Consider the following 16288-nt stretch of genomic DNA (forward strand, 5'->3'; position numbering starts at 1 on the left):
CAAGTTGTACAACTCTCCCTCCTCCCACCCCAATACACATACACACACACCATCTCCCAGGTCTTCCCTCTGAGACAGTCCTAAGGTTCACTTGAGCCATCAGGCGGCCCTGCCTCAGGACTATGTATCTCTGTTTGTGTTGGGATCACAGGAGGACAAAGCCCCTGGTTAGTCTAGGGTTCTCTGGATCCTAAGACTCTCTGGATCCTGAGGATACTCTCAAATTCCTGGTCAGACATCCTGGAAACATGGCCATCTGCTGCCCCCTAGAGCTTGAAGCTAGTAACTACAGCACATCTGCAGGTAGGCACTTTGGCTGGGTTGGGGAGGACAAGAGGACAGAGCATCTTTGGAATCCTTTCAGGGCTGCTTGTCAGGCTCAGACTGGAGTGGGCAGAGTTGAGGGAAGCAACACAAAGATACCTTGAAATAGGGGTTCCTGGGCCCCCCTGGCCTGGGAGGGAAGGGGATAGGAGCATGGGACTGAGAGTAGGCATAGGCACACTTACACTGTGACACGAACTCCCTTACACACTCACACACTTTATAGACACAGTGTGCACTCCTCCACTACATACACACCTACTCTTACACATCACTGGGCTTGAAAACAGGGCTGGGTGTGAGGAGCCTGAGTTTCCTAAGTATCTAAGAATTCACAGCGTTGGGGGATGGAGGCCAGACCCACAGGCGCCCTCCTGCCTATTGCTGCCTTACACTTGACAGATGCAGAACAGACTGGGGAAGGTGGCGTCTCTCCATCCAGACCTCAGACATGAACCCAAAATAGATCACACACCTGCACGGGATGCGGGAAGGTGTAAATGTTTAGGACCCACACCAAAGCCAGCCCAGAAGCACAGACTGGGGATCCTCAGCACAAATGGGGCTCCAACCCATAGAAAGAAACCCCGGGGAAACTGTTGAGAAGATCAAGGCAACTAGAGACAGGAGGGCCTTTGTGGGCACAGCCCAGTGGGCAGCATCTCTACAGGATGAAATGGGCAAGAGACGTGAGGAGACAGTGGACACAACAGGCTGAAAGACGTAAGCAAAGGCACGCACTCTGAAGGGTGAGGACTTTAGAACCACAGCCAGACACCCACTTCTTGAATACTACCAAGAACTCCCCGCCTCATAGGAATGAATTGGGTGTTGTCTTAGGGTTTGTATTCCTGCACAAAACATCATGACCCAGAAGCAAGTTGGGGAGGAAAGGGTTTAGTCAGCTTACACTTCCACACTGCTGTTGATCACCAAAGGAAGTCAGGACAGGAGCTCACACAGGGCGGGGACTTGGAGGCAGGAGCTGATGCAGAGGCCATAGAGGGATGCTGCTTACTGGCTTGCTTCCCCTGGCTTGCTCAGCCTGCTTTCTTATAGAACCGAGGACGACCAGCCCAGGGATGGCACTACCCACAATGGGCCGTCCCACCCTTGATTGAGAAAATGCCTTAGAGCTGGATCTCATGGAAGCATTTCCTCAAGGGAGGCTCCTTTGTGATGATAACTCTAGCTTGTGTCAAGTTAACACACAAAACCAGCCAGTACAACTGATCCTTTGTCAACTTGACACACAAACACATCACTATTAGGCCTCAACCCTTATCTTCTTATTCATCCCCAAGATCTAAATAACCTTAAAAGTTCCAGTCTTTACAAATTCTTACATATTAAAATCTTAATCCCTTCAAAATAATCAATCTCTTTTGAAATTCCAAGTCTTTTTACAATTCAAAGTTTCTTAACTATGGGCTCCACTAAGATATTTTCTTACTTCAAAAGGGGAAAATATCAGGGTACAGTCACAATCAAAATCAAAATCAAACTCTAAGCATCCAATTTCTGGGATCCACTCACGATCTTCTGGGCTTTTCCAAGGGCTTGGGTCACTTCATTTCTCCAGCACACACCTTGTCTTCTCGGCTGCCTGTACTCCACTGCTGCTGCTGTTCTTGGTGGTCATTCATGGTACTGGCATCTCCAAAACACTATTTTCTTCTGCTGAAACTGGACTGCACTTTCACAAGTAGCCTTTCATAGACTCTTTTCATGGTGCCAAGTCTCAACTTCTCTGCATGACCCCTTCAGTCTTGGGCCTCCAACTGCCACTGAGGTTGCATCTTCACCAGTGGCCTCTCCTGGTGCCAAGCATCAGCTGCTACCCCTTCATGTTCCAAAACCAGTACCACCTGGATGACTCTCATACATTACCAAGTCTGACTGCCAACATGAGGTACAACCTTGACTGACTCTCAAGCACAGCTTCTCTGTGATCTCAGGAAACACTTCCCAGAAGATTTCACCTTAGTGATACTAGTCTCTTCTTAACCACTGCTAATTTCTCAACTCTAGCTAGCTAGCATCAATCAACCCAGAAATGCAAAGGTTTCACTTTAGTAGTTTAATCACAGCACATTCTTCAGCTCCAGCTAACTAAAACCAGATGCTTCACAATCAAAACAGCAACAGCCCTGATAAGTCTTTAATTTTCCCTCTGAAATTTCACAAACCATCATTTGCACTGTTCTCCACATTATCTTCCAAGCTCCTACAGAATATTCCACAGAGCTCTTAATATCCCAATAGCCCTTCTAGCTCAAAGTTTCAAAGTCCTTCCACAGTCCTCCCCAAAACATGGTCAGAGTGTCACAGGAATACCCTACTCCCAGTACCAATTTGTCTTAGTCAGGGTTTGTATTCCTGCACAAAACATCATGACCAAGAAGCAAGTTGGGGAGGAAAGGGTTTATTCCTCTTATACTTACTTCCACACTGCTGTTCATCACCAGCGGAAGTCAGGACAGGAACTCACACAGGGTAGGAACCTGGAGGCAGGAGCTGATGCAGAGGCCATGGAGGGATGCTGCTTACTGGCTTCCTCAGCTTGCTTTCTTACAGAACCCAGGACTACCAGCCCAGGGATGGCACCACCCACAATGGGCTGGGCCCTCCCCCCTTGATCACTAATTGAGAAAATGCCCCACAGCTGGCTCTCATGGAGGCAGTTCCTCAAGGGAGGCTCCTTTCTCTGTGGTAACTCCAGCTTGTGTCAAGTTGACACAAAACACTAACCAGTTCAGGTGTAGACATTCCCCTTGCTCCTCACTCAACCCTGCCCAACCCCCTGCCAGGAGAGCAACAGGCAAAGAGCCCACCGCCAGGGCCTGGATGCCTAAAAGCCTCAGTCTTGTAGCCTATAAAATGGACACATGAAACACCATAACTGCTGGGTCCTGGAAATGCCCCATCAAAGACTCAGCCAGCTCCTGGGCATTCTGGGAGCCCCTTGGCTCATGGTTGCACTTCCCAGGGTCTGCCTCTGTGTCCACACAGCCAGTCCTGGTGCCCAAATCACCTCTGTGATCTCTTGTAATCTGTCCTTGGGTTTCTGGCACTCATGCCCCATTGTGAGCTCTTAATGACCTGCATCTGCAGGCTTATTTTAAATGACTATTTCAGAGGATCCCAAGAGATACAGATTTGGGGTGATTCTATCCAACCCAGTATAGCATATTCATAGAGAAAGCTAATCCCAGGTGGTAGGGCACATACTTTTAGTCCCAGCTCTTGGAAGGGAGGCAGAAGCAGGCATATCTCTGTGAGTTTGGGGCCAGCCTGGACTACAAAGTGAGTTCGAGGACTGCTGGGGCTACACAGTGAAACCCCGTCTCAAAAACAGACAAACAAACAAACAGGGAAAAGTTAAATGAACATTGTTTACATACAAGTGCCCTCAGCTTTTGAGAGCTGGAGGGTGTGAACTAAGTGTCTGATGATGGCTAGTATGAGGTGACCAGGCTGGAGGGGACGAGGGCAGGGAGGGAGGGAGAGAGGGAAGGAGAAGGGGGAGAGAACTTGAATGTGGACACGGGAACTCTGTCTTGCCTTGAATCTAAAAGTCAGGGTCAGTTAGCAGCTCATGTGGGGAGTTCAGTGCCTCTGTGAGACAGGAGCCCTCCTTGCCTGCTCCGTACAGCTGAGCCTCGTTCCTGGTGTGGTGTGGGATGAGATGTGAGGCAGGGAGCCATTTTATCACAGGGTGACAATTGTGTTTTCTTTGTTGTGGTTCCCTGGTGAGACCTTATGGTAGCTACCAAGACCTTCTCCATCTTCATGTGACATTCCCACTTTCTTTCCCAGTCTCATGCCTGGCTCAGGCTCAGGGTTTACCCTGGGCCTCACACAGCCTTCAAAATACCACCCTAAAATCACCCAGGGGATGACTTCTAAAAGAGAGCCCAGCCTTGGTCCCATGGCTGTCTCCCAGCTCAGCCCAACTGCAGGCCGAAGTCCTGAAGCAGAGGAGACCTGCTCTCCGGCCTCAAAGAGCCTGCTTCTGCGGAAAAAGGGAGAGGAGTGGGCATCTAATGCCAGAACCCTGCTGAGAGTCTCTCCTAAAGGATCCTGTGGTATTTCCCCACAGGGTGATGTCCTGACCACTAAATATCAGGTGGATCTTGGGGATGGCTTCAAGGCCATGTACGTGAACCTCACCCTGACAGGCGAGCCCATTCGACATCACTACGAGAGTCCCGGCATCTACCGCGTATCCGTCAGGGCTGAGAACATGGCAGGCCATGATGAGGCTGTGCTCTTTGTCCAGGTCAACTGTAAGTCTTCTGGTCCCTTTAAGCTGTGTGGCTCCCTTTGAAATGGAGAGCCAGGGTTTAGGGGTGGAGAGCACAGGGAATGTTGGAGGGTTACAACATACATGTCCTCAGGACAGTGAGGCCATGGACAGAAAGGGCTGGGCTCAGACCTGGTCCCAGTGGTCTTTACGGAAGTAATGGTGAGGGTGGTAATAGTGGTGGTCATGGTGACACGAGGGAGGCTAATGATGCTCATATTGGTGGTGCTGGTTGTGATGATGATAGTGAAGATGAAGATGATGATGACAGTAGGGATGATAGTAAGTGGTGGTGGCAATGACAGTGATGGTGATATTGGTGAAAATGGTGGTGGTGATGCTATAGTTGTGTTGACGATGGTAGTGGTTAAGGTGGTGATGATGTTGGTGTTGATTGCATTGTTGATGAGGATGATGATATGGTAATGATGATTGATGGTGTTGATGTTGGTAATGGTGGTAATGACAGTGATGATGGTGATATGATAATGGTGATGGTGGTGACGATGGTGATGGTTATTATTGTGGTAACTAATGTGACGATGGTAATGATGACGGGAATGGCTGTGACTATGATGCCTGATAGAAATACCGTAAGAAAGATTTATGTTGGCTCACAGTTTCATGGGGCTTCTGTCTCTCCAGGCGAGGAAGGTGTGGTATCATTCATAGCAATAGCAGCATGTAGGATTCAGGGATTTCTCACATCACAGTGGTTCAGGAAGCAGAGAATGGGGCTGGGATGAGAGGCTGGGCTATAACCCCCAAGTCTGCTTCCGGTGGTCTACTTGCACTAGCTAGACCTACCTCAGAAGGCTCCATAGCCTCCCTCAAGAGCATCTTTAGATAGGAAATGCAAACTAAAACATAAGCCAAGGGAACATTTTAGCTTTAACCCATAACATTCCACCTCTGCCCCTAGAGGCTTTCGCATTAGTATACATCTCTAATGCGAAATGCGTTTATTACAGCTTCATGAAACACCATGGTCTTAACAGTTCCAATGCTGTTCAAAAGTCTAAGCCCAGAGACTCCATTCAGCCCACAGAAATCTCATAGCAGTCCTTGGAAAAGGCAATTCTGCACTTCCTCTCTGCAGTGAACATCGCTCCCACCTCCAAAAAAACAGAAGAAAGGGGAACAGCAAGACAAGATTTGATCAAAACAATACTGAAAGGGAGCACACTGAGCACCACGGGGTCCTGTCCGCCCTGTGTAGCACCTGCAGCATGTGGTGGCCTCGTGGGCGTGGGCTCACATCCTCCCGTTAGCGCATGCTCACACGGGCTCCACTCACTGCCTGCAAGTTGTCTCTGCAGCCCCCATGTTCCTGCATCCCATGCGGAGGTCTCCACTGAGTCTTAAGCCTCACCCTCGAAGTTTCATGACGTGCCCTGAAGGTCTCTCTACACAATGCCTGTGCACACAATGCCTGGATCAAGAAACTTCCCTTTAAAATCCAAGTACAAATGTCCATGACCGTATAACTCTTGCCTCCTGTGTCCCTGAAAAATCCAGTACCACTTTTCCAAATTCTTTTCATAAAACAACACCAAAGACTTAAATCTGCACAGTTAGATTTAGTGAAAGCAGCAACCTCTCATACCGGCTATCCTTTTCCTGACCTGACCGGAAGGACTGGAAGGTCTGCTTTGTTGCAGTGCCTCAGATAGTTCATTCCATCATGGTGGGGAGGCACCGTGGAGCGCACGGTGAGGGAGTATATGGCAGCCAGAGGCTGCTCATACCACAGCGAGACAGGGAGCAGAGGCCGAGGTGTCTATTAGGGAATGAACAGGACCACCAGCCGGGGAGCAAGCATTTGACATATGAACCTGTGGAGACAGTTTAGATTCAAAGCTTAACATTGGTGGGGCTGGTGGGGACAGCAGGGGTGATGGGGAGGGCAGGAGTGATGATTGTGATAGTTGTGAGTGTGATTGATGATGATGATGAAGATGATGATGATGATGATGATGATGATGATGATAATGTTGTTGTTGGTGGTGGTGGATGTAGGAATGCTAAATGGTTGTGATGATGGCAATGGGGGTGGTGATATTGCTAGTGGAGGTGGTGGTGGTGGTGATGGTATCAGTGAATCTGATGGGGATAATGACTAGTAAGTAGCCACTGAAAAGTTCTGTGCCTCACTGTCCCCTAACCCTGAACTTTTGGGGACCCTTCAGCTCCCCTGCAGGCTCTCTACCTCGAGGTAGTGCCTGTCATTGGCATCAACCAGGAGGTGAACCTCACAGCCGTGCTGTTACCCCTGAATCCCAACCTCACTGTCTTCTACTGGTGGATCGGCCACAGCTTGCAGGTATGTGCATGCGTGCGTGCGTGCGTGCATCCTCCCTCCTATAGACTGCAGGCTGGTGGGGCGGGTGGGGCAGGATGCTGCCCTAAAGGAGCGGGCCCTGGCCTTCCTCCACTCATGGGCCACCCTGAGCATCTGCCTGGGGGTCCACCTGAAAAGACCCTGGATATCCTGTGAAAGGCATGGGATAGAGCAGTTGACTGGATGTCATAGGAAGGCTCTAGGGCAGGCTCTCTTTAGTGGAGTGGTCAGGGAAGCCTTCTTGGACTGTCCCCCATGGAGAGCCATGGACAATTCTTGAGCAGGAGACACAATGAGGCAGCAGAGAGTGTGAAGAGGGGGGAAGACTGTCCACCCTTAGGACCCAAGGAGGGGATCTGTTTCCTCACTCAGGATGCCATAGCCCTACACCCCCACAGATGCCCTGACACAGAGGGCTAAGAGAAGGGAGGGGCTTCGAGTACAGGGCCATGCCTCTTCTGGTGGGAGGCTTCTAGAACAACCAGGGCCTCTGGGTTTGAAGCCTTGCCACCTGAGTGCCCCAAGCCCCACCTCACCTCCCATAGCCTTGTTTATATAAGGACATGGCCTGCCCGTAACCCACGAGATGTCACTGATCTTATCCATGAGGAGGATGGCTGCCTCCAGCCTGAGCAGGACCTTCAGCTGGGGCAGGGCTGGGGTGGGGCAGGGCTGGGGTGGGGCAGGGCTGGGGCGAGACATGAACAGAATCAAAGCCTAACCTGTGGCTGCCCAGCAGACAACCCAAAGGTTCTATAGGAAGCCACAGGCAGCCTAGATTCTAGAGTTTAGGACGAGTGCCATGTTATGAAGGCAGCGCATGTTCCCAGTCCAGCTTAGGGTGTTCTAGGCCCCCCCCCCCCACATCCCAGGCACTGCCAGAGTGGAAGCCTCCAGCCACCCACTTGCTGGTGAGAACCAGGGCCAGCACAGTCCCAGTGTGTCCCTGACAGTAGACTAAGGGCCAGTGTTCCAATGGCCCTCCATCTTGCCAGAGAGGCCTGACCCTGATTGTGCCCACAGCCTCTGCTTTCCTTGGACAACACGGTAACAACACGGTTTACGGATGCTGGGGATGTGCGTGTGACGGTGCAAGCTGCCTGTGGGAACTCGGTGCTTCAGGACTCCAGGCTCGTCCGTGTGCTCGGTGAGCTGTCCCTGACTCCCTGCACAGGCCAGCATGGGTGGGTCTGTGGCTGCAAAGGGCCTGTTCACTCCTGGGGGGGGGGGGAGTCTAGGTTGCAGAATCCAGGTGGATTCAGGTTCTGTGACTGGCTATGCGGCCTTATTGAAGTGTTCCAGACTCTCTGGCTCTAGCTCCCCCCACCCCCCATAAAGCGTCTCATGAGGCTAGTGAGTCTGTTGCATAGTTATTTAACAACAAGAACAGGTGAGCTTCGTACTGGGACCTCCATGGGCCTCTCCACTTGTACCTACCACTCAGAGGATGGTCCAGAAGAGGACCTGGGGATGGTGACCTTTCATTTGGGGTTCCTGGGCCTGTGAGCCCCTCGGCAATATAATTTGTCTGGAGGAGGAGGGGTCCTCCAAGGCATGATACTCCTTCAGCACACTTGAAACTCACGTCTCAGGGATGTCCTCTGCCACGACCGCAGCCATCAGTCACTTTAGGGGCCCACCGGCTGAGGGGCGAGGCCACCCTGGGCTGGCTCTCCCTTTCTGTGCACCCGGGACTTCCCACACCATAGGATGCTGGGTCACAGTTCCCAAAACGCTGTCCCCTGAGCCCTCCACCCAGCAGAGCTGTTCTCACTCTGTAAGAGAGAAAGGAGAAGGAAGACAGTGGGGCTGGCAGTTCAGGGCTAGGGCGCCTTTGACTCTAGAGCAGAGCTGTGCTCCTTGGGAAATGAAATGTACATGAAATGGGGTCTCTGACCCCATGGGACTCTTGGATCTGGGGTGACCAGTGGAGTAGATGACATCAGAGGATATGTACCTCTGCGAGTTGAGGAGCAGATCTCAGGGAGCATGTGCACACAGTGCCACACCCCCTCTCAGCTCAGAGTCACTGTCATCATCAGTACGAGACAGGCTCTGAGATATGCAAGAGGAGGGCTCTTATCTTCCACACACAGAACGGGGACCTCCGGGATAGAGGTGGGCTCTCTGGACCATCTGGCATGCGCTACCTTGAGTAGGGTCCCAGCCCCAACCCAGACCTCACAGGCTCCACTCTGTCCTCTTCCAGATCAGTTCCAGGTGGTGCCTCTGCAGTTCTCCAGGGACCTGGACACCTTTAACCCCAACACGCCTGAGTGGAGGGAGGACGTGGGACTGGTGGTCACCCGGCTTCTCTCCAAGGTGCCCTGTGGCTTGGGCTTCAGTCCTATCCTGAGCCCTGGTGTGGTTTGTGGGCTAAGTGAGGGTAGGGCAAGGCTGGGGGCTCCTAGGAAGTGATGTTTGATGTCCTGCACCGACCACTCACAGCTGGACATCTCAAAGGGAGGGACGTTGTCATTCACAGCAAAAACACTGCAAGCTCCCCTCCTCCAGTGACCCAGCACTCTAAAGACACTCTAGTCCCACCTAAGACTATCACAGGCAGACATCCACCCTGACCCACTTCCTTCATCCCGTGTATAGTGCTGGCGAAACTGTACTGGGTGTTAAAGAACGAGGAGCAGTTTAGCTCATGGTATGTGGAGTGGGACTCCCAGAAGACAAGGGGCTGCTGGGGGGCTCAAACTGGTGAGCATGGGGCTGAACAGGTATATGGTTAGGCTGAGGAGCAGGGGCAGACAGAAGGTGTCAGCAGGGCCTCATGTCACTTCAGAAACAGGGCACACTAGCCTACTCCAGATTCAGGATGGGGACATGCTTGGAAAGGCATGCCTGGGCAGGTGAAGCGCCATTAGGGCCACAGCCTGATCCCATAAGGAGCTATGGGTCAGGGCTATAGTCAGGACAAGTGACCAGAATCTACCTAGGCCAGGAAGGGAGAACATATCCTGCTGGAAACTTAGCTTGTGGCAAAAGGTTAAAGAGCAGAAGAGGAGCCAAGTGTCCTGCCTGTCCCCACAGGAGACCAGCATCCCAGAGGAGCTGCTGGTGACTGTGGTAAAGCCAGGGCTACCCACCATCGCGGACCTGTATGTGCTTCTGCCCCCTCCCAGACCCACAAGAAAGAGGAGTCTCACCAGTGACAAGGTATGACCATGTCATAGCAGGGCTGCATGGCTAAGGGTCCATGGGTGTCACTCCTGACAACCACATCTCTGTGGGGTATCACTTAAAGGTTTAGTTCTTACTAGCATGCTGCCTGACCCAGGGCACCACCATCTGCCTGTAGCTCCACACTCAACAGCATCCAAGGTTAGTGAGATAGGCAGCTTCCAGGGAGGGGAGGCTAGACCGGGATTGTGGGGACAGTCTCCAGTCTCTCACATCATTGTCTGGAGCTGTCGTGTAGCCTCGGCTTCACTGCCAGGAGCACTGGGACACATGGTGAGCACTGTGGGAGATTTGGGCCCCAGGCTCCAGGCAAAACAGAATTCAGCACAGGAATCCTAGTATGTCTTCCAGGAGGTGCCTGGACAGGGAGCACCTTGGGAACTGTCATCAGAGAGGTCCCCAGATGCTGAGTGTTGAGGAACAGCTTGTTCCATTTGGGACAGTGGTAGCTAGCTGGGCACTAGGCTGGCCTCCTGGGGTTAGTGTGCAGGAGGACGTTCAGTGTGAGCCCATGAGTGTCCAGACGGAGGCAAAGCCTTCTCTCCTCCAAACACTGGGATTCTGTGCCTGGCGTAGCTTCTGGCTCTGCCCCAGTAGATTTAGCTAAGGTCAGAATCCCAGAGACAGAGCGACATGGAAATGAGTGTCAGGGGACACAGCTAGGTCTCCATACTGGGCCCTGGACAGTGCCTGATGGTGGTAACATGCAGATGGTGACAAGCTCTGATGTGTGCTATGAGCCTCACCTACTGACCATGCTATGGGGATCTTGTGCTCTCCCCAGAATCCCCTAATCCATCTGTCCCTCCTGAGTCCCCTCGTAGGTAGGATGCTCTGCCCCGTCTCATCTTTGTGATCTTCCACTTCCTGGAAGCTTCACTGACCTCATCGACCAGGGCAGGGGGGGGGGCGTGTCTTGTGGAGCACTCCATGTCTTCTCTCTGTTCTGCACTGGAATGAGAGCTTGCTGTTGGCAGGGCTTCCTGTGCCATCCCTGGCTCCTAGTGAACCTGGCTGGTGGGCTCCCGTGCCATTCCCAGATGGGAACGCGGAGCATCAGGCCACACCCCTTCCCAGCCCCCAGGGACTCTGCTATCTCCTTTGCTTTCAGAGACTGGCAGCTGTGCAGCAGGCTCTGAACTCTCACAGGATCAGTTTTATCCTTCGAGGAGGGCTTCGTATCCTGGTGGAGCTGAGGGACACAGATGCAGGTGACAGATCTGGCTTGGGTCTTCCTGGGGACAGGGTGGGCATGGGCCCGTGGATGCTGCAGGTGACAGTAGGATTCAAATGGGCTTTCATCTAGCTGCCAGTGACCCTTCTGGCTGGGACATCTCTGGCTAGATGCACCAACCCCTACACAGCCAGCTCTGGACCTCACCACCTGGCATGACCTGTATGGATGCAGATACCACAACCGTCAGGAACCTGCGGACTCACTCAGAACCAGGGTAGAAGGAGGGCTTTTCCCCTCTGAAGGAAACGCAGCCAAAATGGGCCTGGGTTATAGTAGGACTCTGTCAGAGAGGGAGTCTCATCCTCCACAGCCTGGTGTCATGTTGTTGTCCTTTATAACCTGCTGTGCACTCAGCCACATGGGCAAGGCCGGTGGACAACATGAAGTAGGCTTATCCAGGCCCAGGCTGGGGACAGCCTGCCTACAGCTGCTCCTCCCACTCCTCTTCTGTAGGTCCTCAGAGGCCAGGTGGCAGTGGTGGCTACTGGGCCGTGGTGGTCCTCTTTGTCATTGGGCTCTTTGCAGTAGGAGCATTCATCCTCTACAAGTTCAAAAGGTAAGGCCCCTGAGGAAGGCGTGGAGGAAGGCGGTGTGAGTTTCCCCTGTACCGGTGACCAGGAAGCTCTCAGACTCCCTTCTCCTCAGCCTGACTCTCTACACAGACCCAGAGCATCTTCTCCTTCAATCTCCCTCCCTGGAGGGGATACTGTTTGTCCTCCTGATAAGGATGCAAGGTACAAGGAGGCACAGTTCAAATCCAAGGCCAGTGGGGCAGGATTTGCCACTTGTACCTCTTCCTCCTGGCTTCCCACACCTTGCCTATGGCTGCCACAGAGGCTCCAAGTGACCTGAGGGCCCCAGAGACTGACTCCAAGGGGTGCTGAGACCCTGTGTCTCCTCTACAGGGCTTCAGTGTCCTCTTCCCTCTGTGGCCTGTCCTCCCAGTGAACATGGGATAGCTCCAGGGATGCCGGAGGCCAGCTCTGTCCCTCACCTGCCGCGTCCATGTGCAGTGAGGCTGAGTGCTGGCAGTCCTCTCCATGGGCTCCAGGGAGGCAGCGTGGGGTGATGGCCACCGGAAGGTACAGGGCCTTTCTACAGACACAGGTCAAGGTGGTTCGTGATAAACATGGCGGTGCTGCTGAGAGGCAGCCCACCAGCAACGCCCCCTTGTGAACCCCACCTGATTCAAGGCCCTGTGCCTACTATTTTTCACTCTCTAGCAAGTGCCCCATTGGAACGCTCTGCTATAGGGCAATGTGACAAGACCTCAGATACCTCTGCCCCCAGCACCCTTCATCCTACAGGGCCAGGACCTAGTTAAGTGGCAGACAGCCCTTCAGGTGCCTGGCACTGAGACTACATCAGAGATCTGCCCAGATGCTGCCCTGCCACAGGCTTGCCTCAGATAAAGGCTCTCCCCCCTGAGCCATGGTGTCATTGTCTACAAGAGGGCACCAAAGGAGGAGACTGAGGTGGGGGTGGGGGAGCCAGCGGGGCAGTATTTCTCCCTTGCATGGCACCAGGATGGTGGCATATGAGCCCTGGGTAGAAGGGCACGTGGAGGACAGAGCCCTGGGTCTGGGTGTGATCCCCATGACCAAGCAGAAGAACACGTCCAGATTTCCATGTGGGGGGATGTCCAAGTGAGTGCAGGTGCTCCTCTGGACTTGGTCCCATCCTGTGTGGGATCTGCAGAACTGTGGGTGGTCGCTTAGAGGGCAGCATGCTTGCCTGGAATAGAGGAAGCTGGTCCCTGCGGGTGGTGTGTGAGCCCCGCCCTTCAGATTCCCCAGGTGTCCAGTAGTGTTTCTGTAACCTTCCCCACAGCGCGTTTTCCGGGGCCCAAATGACAGAAAACTGTCATGTGCCAAGAGGGAGAGGGGCCAGATAGGTCCAGCGTGAGACTGGCACATCCCCAGGCCCAAGGCTATCTTTCTGAACCAGTTATGGCTTTGGGGTTGGAAGGAAATGATATGTTGCCATAGAAACAGAGAGCTCAGGCAGGGGCCAGATACCCCTCCCCACAAGCTCCAGGTCACCCCCAGGGGAAAAGGCAGAGCAGGGCAGTGGAATTCCAAGCAGTCAGTCGAGGGGAAGGGCTGGCCTCCTCCTCTCTGTTCTTCTGTCCTTTCGTCCCTCTGGGCTTTAAGTTCTGCTGAGACCATGGCAGCTGGGGGCTATGTACTGTGCCCAGTGCTGAGGAGCTAAGTCAGCCTCTCAATGATCTCGAGTCTCGCAGCCACGAAAGGTCTGTTACTCCCTGGCACTGTCTATAATGACAGATAAGGCCAAACCCCACCCCCCACATAAGTCCATCACTTGAGTGTACACTCTGGGTACAGCTAGTTACTCTCTCCTCCTCAAGGGACTGAGGAGGACAAGCCTCCACAAGATCCGGTCACCACTAAGCCCTAGGCCTCAGTCTTCTTGTATCTAAATGGGCCCATGACCTTTCTGGTTGTAGTCCTCGTCTCTGAATGAGCCCAGACCTTTTTTGTTAGCTGGAATTAATGTGGCTATTCTCAATACAAGGGTCCTTCCCTTGCCTGTGGCTGTGTACCCAGTCCTAATGGGACAGAGTGTGTTCTGTCACTCTCTCTCTTCCCCTGGGGCCTGGACTAGAAAGCGAAGTCTCAGGAAATCTGGACAGACAGAGTTCAACAAGTACCCCTCAGGACTGGCTCAGCACTGTGTGTGTGTGTGTGTGTGTGTGTGTGTGTGTGTGTGTGTGTGTGTGTGTGTTACTGTCCTAGTTGCTAGACACTGGGAGACAAAAATGACAGTGCTTCAGTAGCTGGTCTGGAGAGTTGGCTCAGCGGATAAGAGCACTGACTGCTCTTCCAGAGGTCCTGAGTTCAATTCCCAGCAACCACACGGTGACTTGCAACCATCTGTAATAGGATCTGATGCCCTCTTCTGGTGTAGCTGAAGACAGTGAGATTGTACTCGTATACATAGAATAAGTAAATAAATCTTAAAAAAAAAAAAAAGCCAATGCCCTGTGGGCAGCAGACCATGGGCTTGGGAGCAAGCTGGAGGGCAGGCTCCCTGGGGAACAGTCTTGTGTGGCACTGTCTATACTTGGGGCCATGGGCTCATTCAGACCTGAGCTGTACCTCTGGCCAGCAGGAAACGTCCAGGCAGGACGGTGTACGCCCAGATGCACAATGAGAAGGAACAGGAGATGACGAGTCCCGTGAGTCACAGTGAGGATGCCCAGACCGCCATGCAGGGTAAGAACTGGGCCATGGTGGCCCTGTGTGGTCCCACCATAGAGGGGTCCATCCGAGCCCAGGGGACACGGGCCAGTCCAGCCCTGCTAGAGAGTCTCTCTGGACCATGAGTCCTGGCATAGGAAAGATGGGTCCCCAGGGCTGTACAGGATGAAGCCAGAGGCTGCAGGCTGACAGTGTGACTCCTTGCTGTGGGTGGCCAGCTTGCATAGCTGCCACAGAGACAGGAAGCTCCCTCATGGGAGGACACCTCCCACCCTCCCTCATACTCCCACCAGATGCTTATTGCAAATGCAGAGTTTGTAAGCATCCTGTGCATGGACCCCCAGGACAGCACTTCACAGTTACAAAGGATTTTCCCCAAGATGACTTTTTATTCCTGTCATGCCCAAAAGGAGAAGCCCAGGCCTGTTACCTTGGCTGTGGTACACCTCTGTCATTTTCTCTATGCTGTGGCTTCTTAGCTGTGACAGTGTCCAGAACTAACCAGAGCCCTGCTGCCCCGAATCTCCACCCCACATAGGCCCTACCCATTCTCCTTTGGTGGTGGCGGACAGCATGACCTCTTCAGTGGCTGTGAGCATTCTACTGGGGTGTCTAGATAGAGTGAGGCACACAGCAAGACTTTGTCAAGGTTAGCTGTCGAATTACAGCATCCACCTATACACATGTCCCAGCCTGTTGGTCCTCGAACCATGATGGCCCCTACCTCAAGAATTAGTGACCCAGCAAGGTCTTCAGTGACCCAGGGTGGCACAGCTAGATGTCAGTAGGTGACCTTGGATCCTAACTAGGTCAGTGTGACCTCAAAGCCTGTATCCTCCAGGCTAGGGGCAGCTCTTTCACCCCCTTCCAGCCACTTCCCACATCTGCCAGCCCACGAGTCTTTATCAGAGGACATATTTACAGCCTCTGGGGCTGTAATACCACCAATGACTTACTGAGTGTATAGGAGGTCCCAGACCTCAGAACTTTGATCCTCTTTTGACTCTGGAAGCATTTGGCGCTGCAGTGCTTGCAGACAGGTAACTGGAACCCAGCCTTTGAATCATTCATAAGAAGGAGCCAGCCCAGTGTTCACAGACCTGTGCCTTGCAGCCCTGAGAACTGCCCAGATAGCTGGGCCCTGCAAGGAAGTCATAGCCTCCACTAGAAGGGTGTGGATGTCTCAGGAAGACAGGAGCCTACTAGCTCACAGCCTTCTACTGTGACGTTCCTAGTAACAGTAGCAGGGCACTGTTAATGGGGACCATGGCATGGACTGTCTATGACAGTCTTTCTCCATGGTGCCCTGGTGACTAAGATTGACCAGGGCCAGCGAAGTGGAGGCCCTGATGAGAGTCACATGACTAGTCAGAAAGCACCAATAGTCAAGTACTGGCTCCCACAGCCTGCATAGCACCACCTACACACCTCCCAACCAGTGCCATACATTTTGAGCACACAGTAGGACAGCGAGACAGACTCTGTGGAGAATGTCACTTGGTCTCATAATGAAGCTCGCACAGGGACATTTATTAACTGGTCTCTGAAAACATTGTGTTCCCTCTCTCCTCCCCCTTGCCTTTCTTATCTCCCTCCTTGCCTCCTGGTCCATCCCCCATTCACAGTGTTCTTTACCAAGAGGGGGCCAAGCCTCAGCCCTTCCTGTG

The 16288-nt window shown here is 52.9% G+C and overlaps 1 protein-coding gene across 1 annotated transcript in view; it reads left to right on the forward strand.

The window, feature by feature from the left end:
• Positions 1-16288, forward strand: part of Sorcs2 (sortilin related VPS10 domain containing receptor 2) — a 380275-nt gene that overhangs the window by 361494 nt on the left and 2493 nt on the right. Inside the window, exons 19-26 of the mRNA XM_052199229.1 lie at positions 4427-4613; positions 6820-6953; positions 7995-8118; positions 9181-9293; positions 10014-10139; positions 11275-11374; positions 11854-11956; positions 14533-14636. Coding sequence (XP_052055189.1) covers positions 4427-4613; positions 6820-6953; positions 7995-8118; positions 9181-9293; positions 10014-10139; positions 11275-11374; positions 11854-11956; positions 14533-14636 — 991 coding nt within the window. The remainder of the gene's footprint in view (positions 1-4426; positions 4614-6819; positions 6954-7994; positions 8119-9180; positions 9294-10013; positions 10140-11274; positions 11375-11853; positions 11957-14532; positions 14637-16288) is intronic.

Source organism: Apodemus sylvaticus, chromosome 11 (assembly GCF_947179515.1).
Source record: "Apodemus sylvaticus chromosome 11, mApoSyl1.1, whole genome shotgun sequence".
In the NCBI taxonomy this organism is placed as follows: Eukaryota; Metazoa; Chordata; class Mammalia; order Rodentia; family Muridae; genus Apodemus; species Apodemus sylvaticus.